Genomic DNA, 20266 nt, shown 5'->3' with positions numbered 1-20266 from the left:
TGAAGTGATAGAGTGGGGACTAGGACCGAGATCTATCTCCAGCCCTGCACCACCCTGCCTTTGTCCCATTTTAACGCTGCAATCGAGTCCCTACTCCGCATGGGCCCGCAGAGGATTCACCTCCCAGCCTAGCCGTACCCTCTGTAAGGTGTGGCTTACACAAAGCAATCCGACCTACAGCTAGAGCGAGGGGGTCAAATGAAAAGAGGCACCAGCTCTCCGCATGACGTGGTTCTTCCGACAATTCGGAGACCAAGCGGAGCTGGGGACCCCTACCCGTCAGCTAAGGTGGGCTGACGGCAAGGTCCCTGGGGTAAGTTAACTTAGGCCTGGGCGCAAACCCACCGATGGGCCTAATGGGATCAGGGACCGCAATCCCCGCAACGGTTCTCCTCCGCGACCTCCAGGAGCCCCAGTCAGGAAAAGTGCAGGTTCACCTCCGCGCCGCCACGTCAGTCACGCGGACGCCGCCCCGCCCAGTCGGAGCTCGCGCTGGTTCCGCGCATGCGGAACCCCGGGTCAGCGACGGCAGCCGGGAGGCGGAAGCGGAGGTGGTTGTGGCTCAGAGGTTTGTGCGAACTGCTACTGCTGCTGAGGCGGCGTTAGCGGCGCATCCGGCCTCGGGCCGTCCGGCCTCTCGGCTCGCGACTCAGCCTCTCCTGAGCCCGCCGGGGCCCGGGCCGGCCAGCACCTGCCCTATGAGTGTGTCACTGGTTGTCATCCGATTGGAGCTCGCAGAACACTCGCCCGTCCCCGCCGACTTCGGCTTCAGTGCCGCTGGTGAGTCTCGCGGCCTCGCCGCCTTCCCTGTAGCCTGGCCTGGGTGCCGGGGCTCTCCTAGCAAAGGAAGGGCCTGGGGAAAGGCCGCGGCCAGAGCTTTTGCCTCAGGAAGAATCTTCAGAAGTGGCTGAGATCACCCCCGTTCTATCCATCCTTAAGAGCCTTTCTCGGATGTCAGGTCTGGGAAGCCCTTCCTGGGCCTCCCACGGGCACTCTGTTTTCTTTTTTTTTTTAGGTATATATATTTTTTATTTTGGTATCATTAATCAACAAAATTACATGAAGACGGGCACTCTGTTTATGCGTGGAGCGTCGCCTTCTCAGCCCTGGATTAGAGTCGAGTAATGTAGTTGCTTTTCTCTAGGTTTTGTAAAGGCAGAGATTGGATGCCCCGCGACGCTGACGGTCCGTGGTTTGAGTCGTTCCTCTTTGAAAGAATATCCATTTAGGCGCCATGTAACAATAATGATAATTATAACTAAAATTTGTACACGTCGTATATCCCAGCACTGTACTAAAACACTCTGTGTGCATATCTTTAATTATTTTCACAACAGCCCTATTGGGTAAATAGGTGATAGGTCTTTTTTACAGATTGGGACACTGAAGCCCAGTGATTAAATGACTTGCTATTATCTGTAAGCGGTGAAACTAGGATTCTAACTCTGAGACCCATACTGGAGTGTCTTTGAGCTCTTCACTACCAGCCACACAGCCACCTTACTGGCGAATGCAGCTATGACTATGTTCCTTGGACCTTGAACAATTTACCAGCAATAACGTTAATTCAACAATTAATTACTGAATGCTCACTATCTGCTGGACCTTTAGTTATGTTCAGAATCAGGCATGGTCCCTGCTTTAATCGCACTAGAAGTTCAAGAGAGGAGACAGATTAATTAAATAATTACAAAATAAACGTGGAATAACAGCTGTAATAAGTGCTTTGAAGGAAAGGAAGAAACGGTTTCGAAAGCTATGATGAGAGGATCTATTTGGTTTGGAGAGGCAGGCTAGAGCAGGTAGGGATTGTGTTGTATGTTTCCCTGAACGTACATTTTAAACATTCCAGTGTTTGCTAGGCACCATGTTGGGGATCATTTAGGGATACAGTAATGGACAAAATAGGCCTGGTCCCTGCTCTAGTAGAGCTTATATTGAGGATATTTCAGTTGAGTGTCCAATTCCTTTTACCTTTCTGTGTGTTTCAGTGATTTAAGACAGCCATTTCAGATTCTCATTCAGTTATTTAAGACAGCATTCACAGATTCTCATAGCATAAAGCTAACCCAAGGTGTATAAGAAGACTACTAAACGTTTTTGAAAGTTTTGTTTATTGGTGAACTTGATTTCATCTGGGGCTCAACACAGTTCCACTTTATGAGGGATTACTAAAACATTGGTCCGTCTGGGCATAATCACTGTTAAACCTCTAAAGCTCTTAGGCTGGTAAGTGCATGATTTCACTAGAGCAACCCTACGTTTCTGAATTTATTGCATTGGCTGTGTATGACTTTGCAGGCACTGAGGAGCCCAGAGGTAAATGAAATGGACACAGCAAAGGTTTCTTATAGTCTTGGGGAAGGTCAGATGAGGGAAAAAGAAAAACTGTGGGTGGATACATTGAGAGTGGAGAAGAGCTTGTTTTAATGATCAGATACTAATCATTCATGTGTTCTTTAGCGGGGGAAATGTCTGATGAGGAGATCAAACAGAAGACACTAGCTTCAGCTGTAGCCTCTTTAGAAGGGAAGTCACCAGGGGAGAAAGCAGCAATCATACATCAGCATCTTGGCCATCGAGAAATGACAGATATGATCATTGAGACCATGAAGTGCAAGCCAGGTATGCTTTCTACAATCCTAGCCTTTCTTTTGTAACATAAGCCACTCATTGCCTATTTTATACATGTTGTTTGATGAGCCCATGATTTTTACCTGTAGCATACCTTTTTCTTTCACTGCCTGTGTGCCTTATGTGAGGTTATCAAGCCACATTTCAACTTTTCCAAAAATTTCTCCTAAATTAATACAAACAAGCTGAGTTGACAGCTTTATTCAGTGAGGAAGGCTGCTTAGCACCTACATCAGTGGCAGCTCATAAATGACTCCAGATAAGCATGTTGTGTCTTCCCCTGTTCTGCCAGCTCACTCCATAGTGGTGGTCAGAACTGGTTGGTCTAGTTTCCAAGTTTAATAGCCCAGAATGTGTCCCACTTAAACAGCACATGATGGGAGACACCTGCTTTTATTATGGTAAGAGCCATCCTTGAGTTTCTGAGAATAAATTAATGAGATTTTTGTAGGGCAAAGAGCATTTTCAAGTTTTGATGACCCTAAAACTCAGCTGATCTATGAATATGGTTCTTAATGTAATATATTACAATTTCTCTGTCAAGAGTTTTTTCTTCTGACTCAGATTTTCATCTAATTAGAATCTTTTGGCATATTTCCTATCTGTTTATAATCTCATTTTTGATTTGTGAAAGAGCTGAAAGCTACGATGGAAGACAGGAAGTCTTCAAAAGCATCCTCTACTGCACAGAGAAGTAAAGAGCAAAATAATGAGTGCATAAACACTCCTGATTCTCCATCAAAACAGCTTCCTGACCAGATTTCATTCTTTAGTGGAAATCCATCAGTTGAAATAGTTCATGGTATTATGCATCTGTACAAGACAAAGTAAGAAAAACCTTTTTCCTTCTGATCTGATCAATTTTTTGCTTTAAGGCAGAGGGAAATCTCTTGCCCTGAAAAGAAGTGAATATTTTAAGTGTCTAAAGATAGGACTTTCATATATTTAATGTAGAGAATTACTAAATGTTTTGCATTTGGTTAATTTTGTAGAGTGGGTCAAAGCTTTTTGTAAAAGAAAGTAAGATACATTTGAGAAAATATCCTGAGAAGGTAGACATACAAAGTGATTGGAAGATTGAAAAGGAGGAAGATAAAAAAGAGGAATTACAGATGATCCATAACATCATTATAGTATCATATCTTCACCAAATCTGTACTAAAGAAGCTGCTAAGACGTCAGTTAATGGATTGCAATTTCATCACTTTTTACCCTTTTCTGTGATCCAAAAGGAGGCTGGAGGTCCAGGAAAGGAAGCATTTGGCTAGGTAATTTTTAAGTGGGGCCATTAGCTCGTTGAATTATCAGCAGCTGGTCTCTTTAAAGGCTGTCCTTGTCCAAACTTGCTTGCTAGGTCCCCACTGGGAAGCAATGAATACTCAGGTAGCCATTTTGGATCACAGCTGTTCAAGTGGGTTTGTTGCATTTCAAAAAACAAATTGCATTGTGTGAGGGTTCCCCCCTCCCCGTTTATTCCAGCCGTTCCAACCCAGCAACACTTTCTCCAATCTTCAGTCACTTCTCATGGTTCTAAATTCTTTTTTATATTTAGAGCTCTTTTCTCTTCTAGACCTTTTGAGAGAAGTCCATAGTAAGAATTGTGCTTGCTTCTAAGTTACCTGATGAGAGATTATTTTAAAAACTCATGAGAACAAGGCACAAACTGCACATTTGCCTAATGCAGATTCATAACCATAATAAGCCTTTAACTGAAGATTAAAAAGTTCAGTGGTGATTGCAATGTAGAACATTTCAAAGCTGACCTTAAACTCCATTGCAGATATGTCTTAGGAATTTTGCATTTACCCATGTGGTTTGTATGTATTTTCAGGTAAAATAACAAGCTGTTTAAATTGCTTTGTAAAGTATTACAAGTTTCTTTTTTTCCTATTTTCTTGGACATAAAAGTTGTCTGTTGTCTGAACTAACCATACCTCATCTATTCAAGACAGTCTAATTATTGTCTTATTAGTAAGATGACCTCCTTAAAAGAAGATGTGAGGCGCAGTGCCATGCTGTGTATTCTCACAGTCCCTGCTACAATGACCAGTCATGACCTTATGAAGTTTGTCGCACCATTTAATGAAGTAATTGAACAAATGAAAATCATCAGAGACTCAACTCCAAATCAATATATGGTGCTGATAAAGTTTAGTGCACAGGTAAAAGTTAAGATACTAAAAATCTCTGCCACAGAAACTGTTTTTGAAACTGTATAATCCTAGCAGTGTGTGATTTACAACATTTTGCATTTAAGATTCTTGGTATACATATCTTCTAGGGTACTGTTGTGATTCTAGAAACATTTCTGTCTACATTAGCAGACACACTGTTCTAATTCATACTCAATTTTCTATAAATCGGATTGGGTATGAAACCTGAGGTTGTGTCAGTATTTCCTAAACTTTCTGAAGTTGACACCATATTACTTGTCATAACACCTTGCCCCTGCTCTCTTAGTTCTCTTCTCCAAAGTTGTTCTTTGACACATTTTAGAAAATGAGATCCATTTTATTTTTTAAAATTTTGGTGACAAGAGGGATTTTATGACATTCCTTAATGTATTAAAGATGCTTCAGAGTTCTGACTGAAAATCACTTTAATACAGAAACACCCAAAGAATGGTGATGTTTTCAGTTTTTAAAAGTGCATTATTACAGATACTTTTTGATATAAGGTGGTTTGCCATCCACTCCCATTTCACTTGTTGCGTTAAGCAACATTTTCCATGCTTCTTGTTTCTCTGTGTAGAAAGATACTCCCTTGGCTTTACAAATTTTTTCTTACCAGTATGCATATTTCTGTATGAATTTTTAAATGAGGTAAACTTTAGGTATTATCCACATTATTAAAGAGCTACCTTATCGTTATGTTTTTTTTTTCTTTTTTTTTTTTTATCAGCCTGGTTATGACTTTTATTTTGAATTCTTTTTTAGGAAGATTGGTTATACTCGTCTCACCAGGCTCTCTCTCTGGTGTTTGAGTGATTTTGGACTGACGTTATGTTTTTTTAATAGCCTGTTACATTTGTACACTCCTTAGGTTTTGAAGTGGAGCTTTGTCCAAAGTTACTCCTTCCTCACTTCACTGATAAACAGCCTTGCGGAATTTGCCTCAGCTAAAAAGTTCCAGCTTGTAGATTGACAAAGAAATGGGTGTGCCTTTAGGATCATTTGCCACTGTCCCTGGCCAGTCACTGAGATTTGTGGGTGTAAGGGAGCTCATGGCACAAGACCCACTTGCCCATCTCCTCCTTCCTCATTACAGAAATCTAGACTTGACAGCAGTAGCAGGCATTCATTGGCCATAGAGAGGAAATTAAGAGAAGTGAGAGTTGAATTGTATTTGCATTTTCTGTGGGCCCCAGAGGGAGAATTATTAGCGTGGGAGTTCTGTACAAGAGGGTACAGAGTTACTTAACCTTTACAAAGCATCCCACCATTGAGGGGGACATCAAAAACATGTTTAGCTATCCTGTAGACTTAGACTTCACAAGTTGACAAGGAGAACAGAAAAGCATTTAATCAAGAGACTTTCCAAGGTCACTGAGAAGTTCTGTAAACAATAGGCAAGTGGTACTTTAAACCTTTAAATCGAGTAGCATTGTAATGTAATGCTGAGGATTGCAAGGTTCACAGGCAGCCTTTTTTGACAGTGTGTTCTATACCACTCACTGTGCTAAGTGCTTAATGTGCATTATCTCATTTAATCCTCAGTGCCACCCTATGAGGTAGACGAGTACTGCTACTATCCTTTTACAAATGAGGAAACTGCAGAGAGAAGTTTGTGATTTGCTTAGTGATTTGCCCAAGGCTAGAAATAAGTGACTGAGCTGGGATTTGAGCCCTCATCTTACTTCCTAGGGAATACTCTTCCAGTAACAGGATAAAAGTAGGGGGAAGGGAAGGTAGTCACTATTTGCAAATGGTGTAATGCCAGTATTTTAGTTTTAGCTTCTACTTAACAATTAAGGGCAGTCAGCAAGCAACACAGGAAAAGTCACAGAAACAGATTGGGAAAAATGTTTAAGAACCTAGTAGATTTTTGAATCTTACGAAGTCTTGTAAACCCACAAACATCCCTGTAGCAGCTACTGGCTTTCATACATTACAGATAATGCTGTAGAAATTTTCAGTTACTGTTGATGGATTTTCTTTGTACTCATGCACTGTTTCTCCACTGTTTTTGACCAAGTGCAGGTTGCCCAAGTTCATGGATATTTTCTGAGACTGTGGTACAGCTTGCTGGCTCTTCCCCATAGGAATAGAACCCTTGGCATCATGAGTTGTATTATTTAGTGCTAATGCTATATCTTAAGAATCTGAGGCATATCCTGTTAGGCCTAAAAAAACACCCTCCTGGTATAAGACTTGAAGTTATTAAATTAATATTGGCCTTAAAGAGAACTACAGATTTAATAGCTACCAACTGTTGAACACTTTCTATAGGCCAAAGCTGTGCTGAGTGTTTTTCATGCGTTAACTCCTTGAGTCCTCCCAACAATGCCATAAGGTAGGTTTCTTTACTTTCATCTTTTATAATTGAGGAAAAAGCACAGATAAGCTACATAGCTAATAAATGTCAGAGTTGGAATTCAAACCCAGGCAGCCTGTCTCCGCAGCCTGGACAGCTGACTATATTCTTGTCTTTCTTCATGGGAAATTTTTATTAATAACAAAGACCTTTTTTCCCTAGTAAACTCTAATGTTGATGAGAATAGTTAGTTGACAAAGGTATTAGGAAAAGTAAGAAAGTGATTGCCATCTATTTAGAGGAAGAAAAAAAGGGGAATTGGATAGAGTTGTAGGAAGGTTTCCTTGGGTACTGGCCATATCCTGTATATTAACCTTGCTTGTCGTACAGTTACATTTTGTTTGGTGCACTACTAAAATGTGTATTGTATTCCACAATAATAAAGCTACACAATTAAAAAAATACTAGGCCTTTTCTATATCTTTTATAATCTCTTGAATTTCTGCTGGCCTCAGCTTTATGCTGGAGATATGCTTACAAGGTCATACTGTGGGCTTTAGGAAATTTAGTCTTTGAATAAGGAACTTACAGTTCATTAGGATACAGAAGGCAGGAGGGGGTTCAGTTTTGTAGTTCTTGAGAACAAAAAAGGATTGATAACCTCTAAGTAGAGTGTGTCGGCTCATTTTCACTTGCATTCTTAGGAAGCCTAGGAGACCCCTCTTCTGAGAAGTAAAAATGTTCTCAACACTATAGTTTATAATTGTGATGGTAAAGGACCCTTGATCAAAATGGATTTTTCTTTTTCTGAGTTTATCCTGGGAAGAAAGAGAACAATAAGAACAAAGGACAAAAAAAAAAGCTGAGTTTCTTTACATTTGGGGCTCTGTACAATGCAAACATTTTAAGTAAAAGAGTTGTTTCTTGTATGTTTTTTGCAGTTAGCTTCAGGCCTTTGTTTTCTGCATTTCAGTAGTGAGTTGAAGTAGGACCCATGTGTATTTTGTTCTCTACTCTCATCCTAATGCAGGGTACCTGGCACATACTGGGTGCTCAGTAAATAATTGAACAAGTGAAGCTACATTTTTAGTACCAAAATTTTGAAGTACATTTCACTGGCATTGGTAAACAACTCCCCCAGTAAAGGAATAATTTTTCTGGTGTTGAGTAGATCTTTTTTTTTTAATTTTTTAATTTTTTAATTTTGTTATCATTAATTTACAATTACATGAAGAACATTATGTTTACTAGGCTTCCCACTTCACCAAGTCCCCCCCACATACCCCTTCACAGTCACTGTCCATCAGCGTAGTAAGATGCTGTAAAAATCACTACTTGTTTTGATGTTGAGTAGATTTTGTCACGTGCCCAGTATCACAAACCTTGTCCCTTCCTCTCAGGAGGTATGGTTGCTCAGTGAGCATTTAGAAAACTGGAGGTTTGAAGTGGGTTCGGCCTTAACTCAGCTGGCACAGCTGCAACCACTTGGTGGTAGTGCTGAGACCCCAGAGACCTGACCCGTGGCCTCACTTCCAGGCACTCAGTTCCCTCAGTGCACGAATCAGTGCTTACCCATAAGCATTTCAGGAAAATGCCATGGCTCTTGACGAATTTGGGAAGCCATTTTAGGTTGCCTCTTAGTATTAAAGCTATTTACTCTGCAAGAACTGGCTTTTAACATTTTGAAGTTAAAGTGCAATCACCCAATATATAGACTGTTGCCTGAAAGAAAGCCCTCCCTCCAAAAAAACTGTTTAGAATTGATCATCCTGCCTCAGCTGCTCAGCTCACTTGTTCATATTAAGAAAGCATAAATAATCAAGCATCCACATTTAAATTACATCATCAGAGTGAAATGAAAAGCTGCTGAAAAGCTTACAGGCACTTTGAGGGTAGACAGGCAGGACTATTTTTGCCTGGTTCAGACTTGAATCTCTTCCTAGAGGTTGACAGTGTGGCATTTCCTTTAGCAGAACACCCTTCCTCCCCTCAGGCAGTTTGTGTCTATTGGTTGGGTGAAAGCACACTACTTCCCACGTTTGGACTAATGCCCATGTGGGAGTCAAATCCAGACAAGCCTTGGCCTCCCAGCTGCCCCTAAAAATTGCTGAGTTTAAAAACTGGAATCGTCTCCATTACTTTCTACTAAAGCCAAACCTGAAAGTCTGATTTGCTTGTGTCCATGTTCACAAATGTACATGTGCCTTTGCAGCTTTAGCTACAAGTGACTGTTTCCCCTGATCCTATCTTCTGCTCCAAGGGAGCCAGACTTCTAGTATTTTACAAGCTGGCTCATCTTGGACTTCTTCATCTTGGCCAAATGTTTGGCTTTGGTATTACACACTAGGTTGTTTAAAACTCCCTTATGGAATCCTTGTCTATCATGTATTATCATTTGGTTTATTGAAGAGAGGGTTGGCTTTTCATTCCATACCACTCCCATTCCACTGGTCCTTTATTTTCTTCCAACACAGATGCTGGCATTTTTCAAAAGGTCTGTTCCCTTTTGGAAATCGTCAGTTATGATTTCATTCCAAGATTTGCAAAAATAAGTATTTACTTTGAGTTGCTGGGAAAGTGCTGACCAGAGGGCAGAGAAATACTGATACCGAGGGAAATGTCTATTGCCAGTTGAATATTAAAATTGTACCAGCTAATCTAAGGATTTTATTATAAGAGCAGTGAGATGCCACTGAAGGTCCCATGCAGAAAACTGAAATTATTCATATACATTTCTTTAAGAAAAGCATTTTGGCTTCAACCACAAGAGAGAACTGGAGGTCCAGGGGTTGGGTTTAGGGAGACCAGTAAGGAGGCTGTTACTATATATAGTCCAATAGAAGGCTGTTGACAGCTGATCTCTAAGGGATTTTTCTGCTCGTAAACAAGGGATTTTTATGTTTATCCAGCAGAAATTATAGACATTATTTGGCCTGCATTAATTTGAAACAAACACCAAGTTTTATTGAAAGTTTAGTGTATTCCTCAGGAGATATATCTTCTTTTAAATTAGGCTGCTTACACTGCTGAATTGTTTTTACAGGTAGGGAAAACACTTCATTGATTATGTTTTTTAAAGAAGCAGACCAACCAATCAATTTTTTAAAAAGGCAAACCTTCTGGTATATGGGGAGTGTGTGTATGTGTTCCAGATAATGAAATAGAAATGTGCTCGAGGAGAGATGAAATAGAGGGGAGATACACATTTTTTGAGCCTGTGTCATCTACTCCTTCAGTGAATAAATATTTATGGAGAGAAAAAAAAATAAAATAAAATAAAATTGTACCAGCTGTCAGCTGACTGCACTTTAGTAGCTTCTGCTAGTTCAGGTAAAACTACCATATATCAGGAAACATTGTAGAGATGCAGAATATTGATCTCAGTTTGATTAGCCTATGAATCTGCTTCCTGCTTCCAAAGATGTTGCTTTTGGCAGTTCCTTCCTTTCCTGAGTGTAAACTTTAAAAGCTGATGAAGAGAGTAATTGAAGCTGTGCATCTTGAATATAAAGCATCTTTTCAGGATATCTTTTTAAATTTTTTCCTTTTCCCCATTTGTGTGCCTAGACTGATGCAGATAGTTTTTACATGGCGTGCAACGGCCGCCAGTTCAACTCCATAGAAGATGATGTTTGTCAGCTGGTCTATGTGGAAAGGGCCGAAGTACTGAAATCTGAAGATGTAAGTGCACATGAGTCTTAAATTTGATGTAAATATATCAGAATGGCATAAAGGTGAATGTTAAGGTGTCTGTGGAAATGTCCAGAATAGGCCAGTCCATAGAGACAGTGTGTTAGTGGTTGGCAGGTGTGAGAGACAGGGTGATAGAAATGTTCTAGAATTACATAGTAATAATGATTGTACAGCCTTGTTGAATATACTAAAAACCACTGAATTGTACACTTTAAAATGGCAAATTCTGTATTATGTGAATTTTACCAATTTTTAAAAATTGTCCAAAAATGTTTTTTAGAAGGATATTACCTGTTTTATTAAAATTGAGTGCTCATCTATTCCAAATCGATAAATTATTGCTTAGAGACTAAAAGAAGTGTTTTTGTTTTAAATATCAACCCTTAATCCCTGTTTTAATTCTTGATTCTGTTTTCATAGCAGTCTGTAATTGCTCTGATCTTTCCAATAATATATGCTCACTAGAACCATTTTATGAAGTAGTAGATGCAGCTATGTTACATTTTTAAGATTTCCTTCCTTTTAAAGTAGACCTAAAGGTCTATCTACCTTGAAATCAGCTTGATGGAAAAAAGTTCAGTGAGATTGTTCTATCATTAGGTTGGGTGAACTAAAAATTGTAAGTGATAAAATCAGGGGTCCTTTATGCCATGTGCTGAGCAAGTCCTCAGTTTTAGAGATTCTTTTCTCTAAATGAACAGGGCTTCCTGAGAGATTTCCAGTAAATACCACTCTTCAGGCATTAATGTGATTTTTCTTGGCATGTCCTTATGTGTGTATCTCCTCACCTTTGCCTGGATGATTCCTGCTTACCGTACAGCTGGCAGGGGTCATGTCAGACATTGCTGTCTCGGGCGCCTTTCTTGACCACCTAAACCGTTAGGCCGCCTATTTGACATTCTGCTGTGGCTCCTACACTTTTCTCTTATAGCACTTATGACTATTGGTAATACTTTTTTTTAATTTGATTTTTATCTCACTCTCTGCTAGATTCTAAGCTCTGTGAGGTCAGGGTCTTACTTTTTTTTATTTGGCTTAATTGAATCTGTTTTTGCTCACCATTGTTCCACACCTAGATCAGTATCAGGCACACATTACAGGGACTCAATTACTGTGTGTTAAATGACTGGGTAACATCAGTGTTGTCAGCTGATACTAGTGTCACTAAGTAGAAAGTGTTGACTTTTAATTTACTCTGGAAAAATTCAGATCTGTTCCTATTCTCCTGCTTTCATTCATTTGTGTTCTATTTTAATCATAAACCTTTGCAGTTAGAGCTGGGAGTCTGTTGACAATTTAGGTGCTCTGTTAGGTTTGGTAGCAGTCTCCCTTCCTGGAATGTCACCTCTGTGAGAACAGGGATGTTTGTCTGCTCTGTTCACTCCTACATCCCCAATGCCTAGCATGGTGCTAGGAATGTAGAAGGTATTCAATCACTTTTTGCTGCATGAATGAAAATCCTACCGATTTAAATTATTTACACAGTACTAATGTTAAGAACATCCTACTAGGAGTCAAAAAGCAACAGGAAAACTATTGTTTAGAGAAAAAAATTTAGAACTGGTATATGAAAAGTGCGGCTTACGTGAGGTGTTTCTGTGTAGGGCGCCAGCCTCCCCGTGATGGACCTGACCGAGCTCCCCAAGTGCACAGTGTGTCTGGAACGCATGGACGAGTCAGTGAATGGCATCCTCACCACGTTGTGTAACCACAGCTTCCACAGCCAGTGTCTGCAGCGCTGGGATGACACCACGTGAGTGTAGGAGCTAGTCCCCCACCCTCTCAAAACTCATTATTGCTCTTTCCCAGAATTAAAATAATATCACCAAAAATGAACCTTTCCAATATTTGAGTTTATAAACCCTGATGCCACGATAGGAAAGAGTTACCATGGAAAGGCCTTACATTTTTCTTCACTTTCCTCAGTTTGCCTGGCAGTCTGCATTTTTAGACAAGTCCTAAGTTTGCTGGTTCTGAATCCTTGTGGAATTTCCAGAAGCAGTGTGAGTTATTGCATTCTAAGAGCCAGAGAAGGAGGGGATAAAAGAGTAATGCTGAGCTTTGAGGTTCTTATACCAAAATGAAATCTCGATCTAAAATCTCCTATCACTTGCACTTAATGTCCACCATTTACTTTGGCTTTCGTATCAACTGAGGTGTAGCAGTCTAGCATGTTAGATTTATCGTGCTGTTAATAGCTCAGTGGCCACTAGTAATAGCAGTCATTAAATGTGAGGCACACATATACCTACAGAGTCCTTTTTGCCAATGTGATAAGAGGCCTTATTTGTAGAGTGGCATTGTAAAGACAAAGAACTGGCCTGTGACCTCTACCTTTTTTTTTTTTCTTTATCAAGTCATTGCTCCCTTTGCAAACTACACGGTGGTACTTAGCTAGAAAGGTTTCCTGCTATAGAGAGAAAGATACAGATTCAAATAATCACACAAATAAATATGAAGACATAGCCTTAACAGGTGTTACAGAGGAGCAGCATGCAGTGTTGTGACTGGAGAACCAGGGCTCTGACACAGCCAGGGCTGCCTGAGCAGGGGCCTCTCAAAGAGGATGAGTAGGAGTTACTAGCAAGGGACCCAGGAGAAGGCAGTGTGGGGTGGGGTGTGCATAAGAAGGGGGAAATCACATCTGAAACCTAGAAATGAGGGAGGGGTAATATCTACACGAATTTCTCTTCTCCACCCCCAAGTGACCAGAAGAAGAATGCCAGCTTTCACAGAGCAGGGGCCTTGCCTGACTAATTCACTGCCATGTCCTCTTACCTAGCAGGAGACCTGGTCATGTAGCAGAGAATATTCCTAAGCAAATAAATAAACCCTGAGTTTTCTGTAGCTTACTTAGCTGGACAAGAAAATTGCCCCAGTTCTATAGAGTCCTCAGTCAGTTCTGGGGTATTATTTGGTGGTTCTGAGAACTATATAGGTTTTAATTTGCCTTGAATGAAGCCACCCTGAGAGGTATGCATTCCGTAAAGTGTTTATCTGTATTTCGTGTCCATCTGCTCTGCCATTTAAGTTCTAGACACCTCTTTGTTCTCCATCACTCCAAATTTACTTTCAGTACAGGCTGTCATAGAGCCATAGCAGTTTAAAGTTGGAAGTTTGCTCGGGGACCAGCTTGTACAGCCACCTCATCTTAAAGAGGACGAAACTGAGACCCAGAGGTAGAAATTAGTGTGCTTCAAGTGTCATGGCCAGAGAATGCCAGAACTGGGACTGGAATTCAGCCCCCTGTAAACCTGGTGACTGCCCTCAAAACATGCAATTCCTTCAGCAGGTGGGCTTTGAGTCTCAGTATATGCATAGAACAGTGTTAGGTACTGATGTGGGGGAATCATCCACAGATCCTCAGGGAAGTTCAACCTGCTAAGGGAGTTTACATACACACACAAATGCATACAGTCCAATGTCTTGGAAGGGATTGAGATGGCTCACCCACTGGGGGTTGTCAGGAAGGGGTACCTGGAGGAGGCAGCATTGGTACCAGGTCTTAAAGAATGGATTTTTGACACATGGAGATGTCAGGGAAGGACATTCTGGGAGGGGTTTCCACAAATATCTCCTCAGGAAAATAATATGACAACTCAAAAATTATTTTTGAAGGGGAAGGCAAGAAGATTTTATAAACTATTAATTAGTTTTTAATGTGATATCATACAGAACTAACTGTATAGTACAAATAAGTTTATTTTGTGACCTCCCTTTTTTATTCTCAGGATCACTTACATTTCAGAAAGATCATTCTAGCACAATGTAGAAAATAAGATCTCAGAATTAGCTTATTGTTTTCTTATTCAACCACCACCACAGCCGCCACACAGACTGAAGGATGACACAGAGCTAGTCTCTGACAAGACAACTTGCTGCCTCCCAGCTGCCATTTTTGTTACTTCTTCAAATTTGTCTTGTGTTCTTTTTCGACACTAAAGAAGGAGACAGATTAGATCGTTTACTTTTTTCTTGGGAAACACAAATCGAGCCACCTCATCTGTGACACGAACTTGGAATTCTTCCTGCTTATTTCCTTTTCTCGGTTTTATTTGCTCAGTTAGTAGCAAACTGATACTAGTTATTTCTTAAGCATTTTTTCTTCTTGGTGTCAGTTCAGTTGCCCTCAACCATAACTCTCATTCGTTGTATCACATTCATGATGATACTTAGTGTTACTTTCTCCTGTATGATAGAAAAATGGATTTTTTCAATGCCTTTTTTTTTCAGCTTTATTGAGGTATAATTGACCATCAAAAATGGTATATATTTAAAACATTCAACTTGATGACCTAATATACATGGTGAAGTGTTCACAACAAAGCCAATCAACACATCCATCACATCACACCTTTATCATTTCCTTTTTTGCATGTCTGTGGTAAGAACACCTAAAGGCTCCCCTTTTAGCAAATTTCAGAAATGCAATACAGGATTGTCAACTATAGTCATGTTGATGTACCACAATTCTCCAAAACTTACTCATCTTGCATAATTGAAACTTTGAACCTTTTGACCACAACTCCTCCCCACCTCTTTTTGTAAACCAAAACTTGAGTTTTTGCAGAGCAGTGTTATCTTCTTACACAGTTCATTATATGGTAAAGAGTCATGTGCATTTCAGGAAGTAAATTAACTTTTTTTTTTTTTTTATTTGGTCAGATTTACTACAGATTTTAGTTTCAACTCTTAGGAGCAGCCTTGAGAGGACAGGGTACATTTTGAATGATTTAAATCTTTGGGAAATAGGGATAAAGTTGATTGAAGTAAAAATACCAAATGAGTAACTAGACATACAACAAAATTAATGATTTATCTCAAGTCCCTAATTCTAACCTGCAAATATTTAGTTCTTGGATTACCTAAGCTTTAGATGGAAGAGTAGAATAAGGTCAAAATTTCTGCCTTTTCCTCAGCTTTATGACTTTTTTTATTTTCTTAAAATAGCTTGAAAGTGTTTGGCTTTTGAGCAATATCTTTAGTTTTGATAACTTAAAAATAGTATATAAGGAAGAGAGGATTTAAAATTCAGTTTCTGACTTGAGGTCTGCAACAGCTGTCTTTTATATTTAATCTGTGCCGTTATCTTTTGGTGTCCTGGATAGGTGTCCCGTTTGCCGGTACTGTCAAACACCAGAGCCAGTAGAAGAAAATAAGTGTTTTGAGTGTGGCGTTCAGGAGGTAAGTAATGGATAGTGAGAAAGAGTAATGAACACAGCTTGAACTGTCAGGGATTTTCTTCTGCCTTGTGTGGCTTAAATTCTTCTTGAGACTCATTCTTTTTTTTCTTTTTGTCTAAGGTCAGGCAAGAAATATAAATACACAAATTATTCCCAAGTAAAATATTTCACACTTCTTTTCTTCTTTGGAAAGGCCTAGACTTTTATTGATAAATTCTGAATATTTCTCTTGCTGTTTGTTCATAGAGTTCCATAAAATCAGAGTGAGAAAATGGTGGACCCATAAAACGATCCTTGTTTGCTGGATTTTAAATGTATATTTATTCAAAACTCCTGTAGGAACAACTCTAAATGTCATTCTGTTTCAGGGCTCTTCTCACCCCAAGTGGGCCAGGTCACATATTTTTGTATAACTAATGAAGATCCTACCTTCTTCTTGGCAGAACCTTTGGATTTGCTTAATATGTGGCCACATAGGATGTGGACGATACGTAAGTCGACATGCTTATAAGCACTTCGAGGAAACCCAGCACACATATGCCATGCAGCTCACCAACCACCGGGTCTGGGACTATGCTGGAGGTGAACACCGCTCTCATTGCCTAATTTGGATTCATTCTATATGAAAACTCTTCCTTCAGAACCTCTGCACTTTCTCTCACAGCTTGAAATCTTCCTGCCAGCTGTGACAAACTCAGTTCTCATGGTGCAATGAAGGGCACTTTTTCCTGTGAATGGCCTGAACTGCACATTATAAAGAGAATTAATACTTCCACTCTGCCCTGTCACTCTCTTAAATACAAGTGCTTCAGCCTACTTGTAAAGAAACACTGCAAGGGAGTTAATTTAGATCTGTAAAATCAAAAATTTTCAAATTTAAGAGTGTATGGAGACCTTTTTGTTCTAAAGATACATGCCTTGGTTGACTTACTCTTTTCTTTAGATAATTATGTTCATCGACTGGTTGCAAGTAAAACAGATGGAAAAATAGTACAGTATGAATGTGAGGGTGATACGTGCCAGGAAGAGAAAATAGATGCCTTACAATTAGAGGTAAGATACATTACCAGTAATTCCTAAATACCTATTTCTACTGATTTTTACTATTCTAAAATCAGTAAAAGGTGGTTTTGACTTTTCCTTTTGTCATTTACTCTGTATGTCTATGTCAACTTCCGTTTTAAAGTTCTGTCATTGCTGTGGAGGACTATTAAAATACTTTTACTCTCTCTGATCTTTTCCTTTGAAAGTCTAAGTTCCATTGTGCCTTATTTTCAATGTGTTGTTCCTTGTGTCAAGCTCAGTACTAAGGCTGTCCTTGAGCCGCAATAAACTAGAAGTTAACGATCTTCCTGTTGGAATCAAACTAACAGTGGGAAATGGAGCAGACTTTGGTCAGAATGAGGAAATAGTGTGTCTCCTAATAGCCTGTTTCCTTGCCCAACAAGCTTTTCCAGATATGTTGGGCTGGCATTTTATGAACTACAGGTGTATGTACTCAAATGTGTACTCAAAGTATATACTTTATGAACATGATGCTTGTATACATAAAGCCATTTTGGGGTATTCATATAGTTGAGGAACAACAAAATTAGCCCAATCTGATTTTTCTCCATAACAGTAAATCTACTATAAAACTAATAAGAGGGTGAATTTTATGTTAATGAAGTTTGATACAAGTACTGTTTTATATGAATTTCAAAGTGATTCTTTTAAAAACATACTTTAACCTTGGGAGGAAATAGTTATTGTAAAACTTGCTCTCAACTTCAGACATTTTAAGTTCTGGTAGATTTAGTAGAATGATCTAAAATAAGACTGATGTTATCACTAATGAATCGTATTGATAGGAAACAAGTTCAAGCCTTTTACATTAAGTTTTTAGAATAAGTAACTTCCACAGTAAGTATGTTCATAGTATATTCATTCAGTGAATATTTATCAGGGCTACTGTCAACCTTTGCCCCTGGTGCTGGGAACGCAGTGTTGACAAGACTCCGTGCCCTCGTGGAACATGTCTTGTAGAGCACACATGTTCCCAGTTGTCCTGTCTCTCTTGTGCACTTTCATTCGGTAGCTTACAAACATGTTTAGATATCTTTTATTTAGTTGTTTAGAATGGTGTTTGTAAGGTGTGGATGTGGTGTTGCCACTCTGTGGCCCACATGTCTCACTGTGATACTCTTAAGCCTTCCATTCGTACCAATTCCCTGCACCCTCATTGGTGTTACTTCTCCATCTTGAAGAGATCTTAAAATGTCCACAGCTCACACCGGAGTTCAGTAGTTTTCTGAAATCTGATCTCTCTCTTTACCTGTCTCCTCTTCCTGCCTGTCAAGAGCCCTCTTCAAATCTTTCTTTCTCACGGAAGTCCTACCAGATATACTGTCATAAGCCATCTATCCTTTCTCTGTGGTTACATGGCAGCGTTCATGCATTCATGCAGTTGAACAGCAAACATTTCCTGACATCCAGCATGTGCCAGGCCCATGGGGTACAGAAATAGGGATAGAACACTCACTTTCAAACAGTTCACTGTCCATTTAGGGAGACAGGCAGGTAAACTGGTGATTAAGTGCTGGTGTCATAAGTGGTGTTAATGACAGACACAGAGCTAAGAATGCTGCAAGGGACACTCAACTCAAGGCTGGGAGGGACAGGGACAACTTCTTGGAGAGAGAGTAGATGGATGAGCTGATTTGAGTGCACTTTTGATAAAACCGTGTGATTTTAAAATCAGCTTGAAAAGAAACCTCAGTTTTGGTTTTTTTTTAATGTACATTTCTCTCTCCAGGTTAGACTGTAAGCCCCGGGAAGACAGAATATAATTTCCATCTCCATGTTACCCTTGTTTGCTGGTTAGAGGATAATCAAGGTGTAATGTACATTCTGATGACTACTCTTACTTTTGTGTAGGTCATTAAAAGTTAGGCTTTAATTGGATTTCAGAGACCAACAACAGTGACTTATGTTTTGGTGTTTATTCTTTGTTCCTAGTATTCATATTTACTAACAAGTCAACTGGAATCTCAGCGAATCTACTGGGAAAACAAGATAGTTCGGATAGAGAAGGACACAGCAGAGGAAGTAAGTTCTGGTGACTGCTGAAATGCCATGCAGCAGGGTAGTCTGATGTTGGGGTGGCAGAAGGCAGAATATGGGAAAAAAAGGAACCTAGAATCTTCCTTCTCAGTCTGATACACAGTAGGCAACTGTTTTGTCTCTAAAAAGAAACTTGTATGTCAATTTTATCTCAATAAAGCTGGGGGGAAGAGAAAAAAAGAAAACAAGAATTTGGAATTGGTTGGCTCATCCCAGTAACCTCACTCAAGATTAGGATTCCAGAGAGAAGTGGTAAAGACTGGAGTAGTCATTAAGTCTGTAATATAAGGACTGAGGCAGTGTCAAGCAATGAGAGATTCTAGACCACACTGAGAATCAAATTGTGCAAAAAGGGAAAAGGAAGAGAAAACAGTACACTATTGCAACTACAGTTAGCTGAGCATAATTGAAGAATTAAAGGGGAGCAAACATATATTCTTACCTAAGATGAGTAAGCCAAAACTATTAAATTATATGCTGAGCTCTATGCTAAATGTAAGGGAGAAGTTGAATAGCTGCTATGTGTCCTAGGGAGAAAAAAGACCCAAAAACTTGGATTTAAAGGCTTGAGTATTTTGGTATGTTTGGCTGGGGGTACAGGTGTTGTTTCTTAATAACTTCAGTCACGTTTTCTAGTGCCTTGTACAAATTCTATTAAAAAAATAGAAGTATGTACAGGAGGGCTTGTAATTTGAGTCAGCCAGTTAGTTTGTCAACTTGGGAACAGCTGCTTTGGGGAGCTGAATGGGGAACTTCTGTGGCAACAAGATGGTGCTGAGCCCTACAAAAAGGAAGAGAAGAAAATCCAGCAGAGATGCTGGAGCTTAATTGGTTAGTGTGGTGCGTTACTGGTCTAGGGCACTGGTTTTCGAATTTTAACAAAGTCCTTTAAAAAAGATGTCACTCGGGAGCCAAGGTGGCGGCATGAGTAGAGCAGCGGAAATCTCCTCCCAAAACTATATATATTTTTGAAAATACAACAAATACAACTATTCCTAAAAGAGAAACCAGAAGACATAGGACAACAGCCAGACTACATCTACACCTGCGAGAACCCAGTGCCTCACGAAGGGGGTAAGATACAAGCCGCGGCCTGGCAGGACCTGAGCGCTCCTCACCCCAGCTCCCTGCGGGAGGAGAGGAATCGGAGCGGGGAGGTGGAGGGAGCCTAGGACTGTTAA

At 39.9% G+C, this 20266-nt stretch overlaps 2 protein-coding genes across 4 annotated transcripts in view; one reads left to right on the top strand and one right to left on the bottom strand.

The window, feature by feature from the left end:
* ACAD10 (acyl-CoA dehydrogenase family member 10) overlaps window positions 1-485 on the bottom strand; it is a 39970-nt gene extending 39485 nt beyond the window's left edge. Inside the window, exon 1 of one of the 2 annotated variants that reach the window (XM_037014549.2) lies at window positions 346-485. The gene's annotated coding sequence lies outside the window, so the exon portion shown is untranslated. The remainder of the gene's footprint in view (window positions 1-345) is intronic. The other variant, XM_037014548.2, reaches the window with a different exon arrangement.
* Window positions 486-521: 36 nt separating this feature from the next.
* Window positions 522-20266, top strand: part of BRAP (BRCA1 associated protein) — a 39539-nt gene continuing 19794 nt past the window's right edge. The window contains exons 1-10 of one of the 2 annotated variants that reach the window (XM_017665983.3): window positions 523-780; window positions 2464-2625; window positions 3269-3461; window positions 4607-4796; window positions 10675-10788; window positions 12405-12553; window positions 15909-15984; window positions 16427-16565; window positions 16927-17036; window positions 18981-19070. In XM_017665983.3, coding sequence (XP_017521472.1) covers window positions 699-780; window positions 2464-2625; window positions 3269-3461; window positions 4607-4796; window positions 10675-10788; window positions 12405-12553; window positions 15909-15984; window positions 16427-16565; window positions 16927-17036; window positions 18981-19070 — 1305 coding nt within the window. In that variant the 5' untranslated portion in view covers window positions 523-698. Of the gene's footprint in view, window positions 781-2463; window positions 2626-3268; window positions 3462-4606; window positions 4797-10674; window positions 10789-12404; window positions 12554-15908; window positions 15985-16426; window positions 16566-16926; window positions 17037-18980; window positions 19071-20266 lie in introns of both variants that reach the window. The other variant, XM_037014550.2, reaches the window with a different exon arrangement.

Source organism: Manis javanica, chromosome 15 (genome assembly GCF_040802235.1).
Source record: "Manis javanica isolate MJ-LG chromosome 15, MJ_LKY, whole genome shotgun sequence".
NCBI lineage: Eukaryota > Metazoa > Chordata > Mammalia > Pholidota > Manidae > Manis > Manis javanica.
Note: the sequence above shows the minus strand (reverse complement) of the source record. Positions and strands in the feature narration are given on the sequence as shown.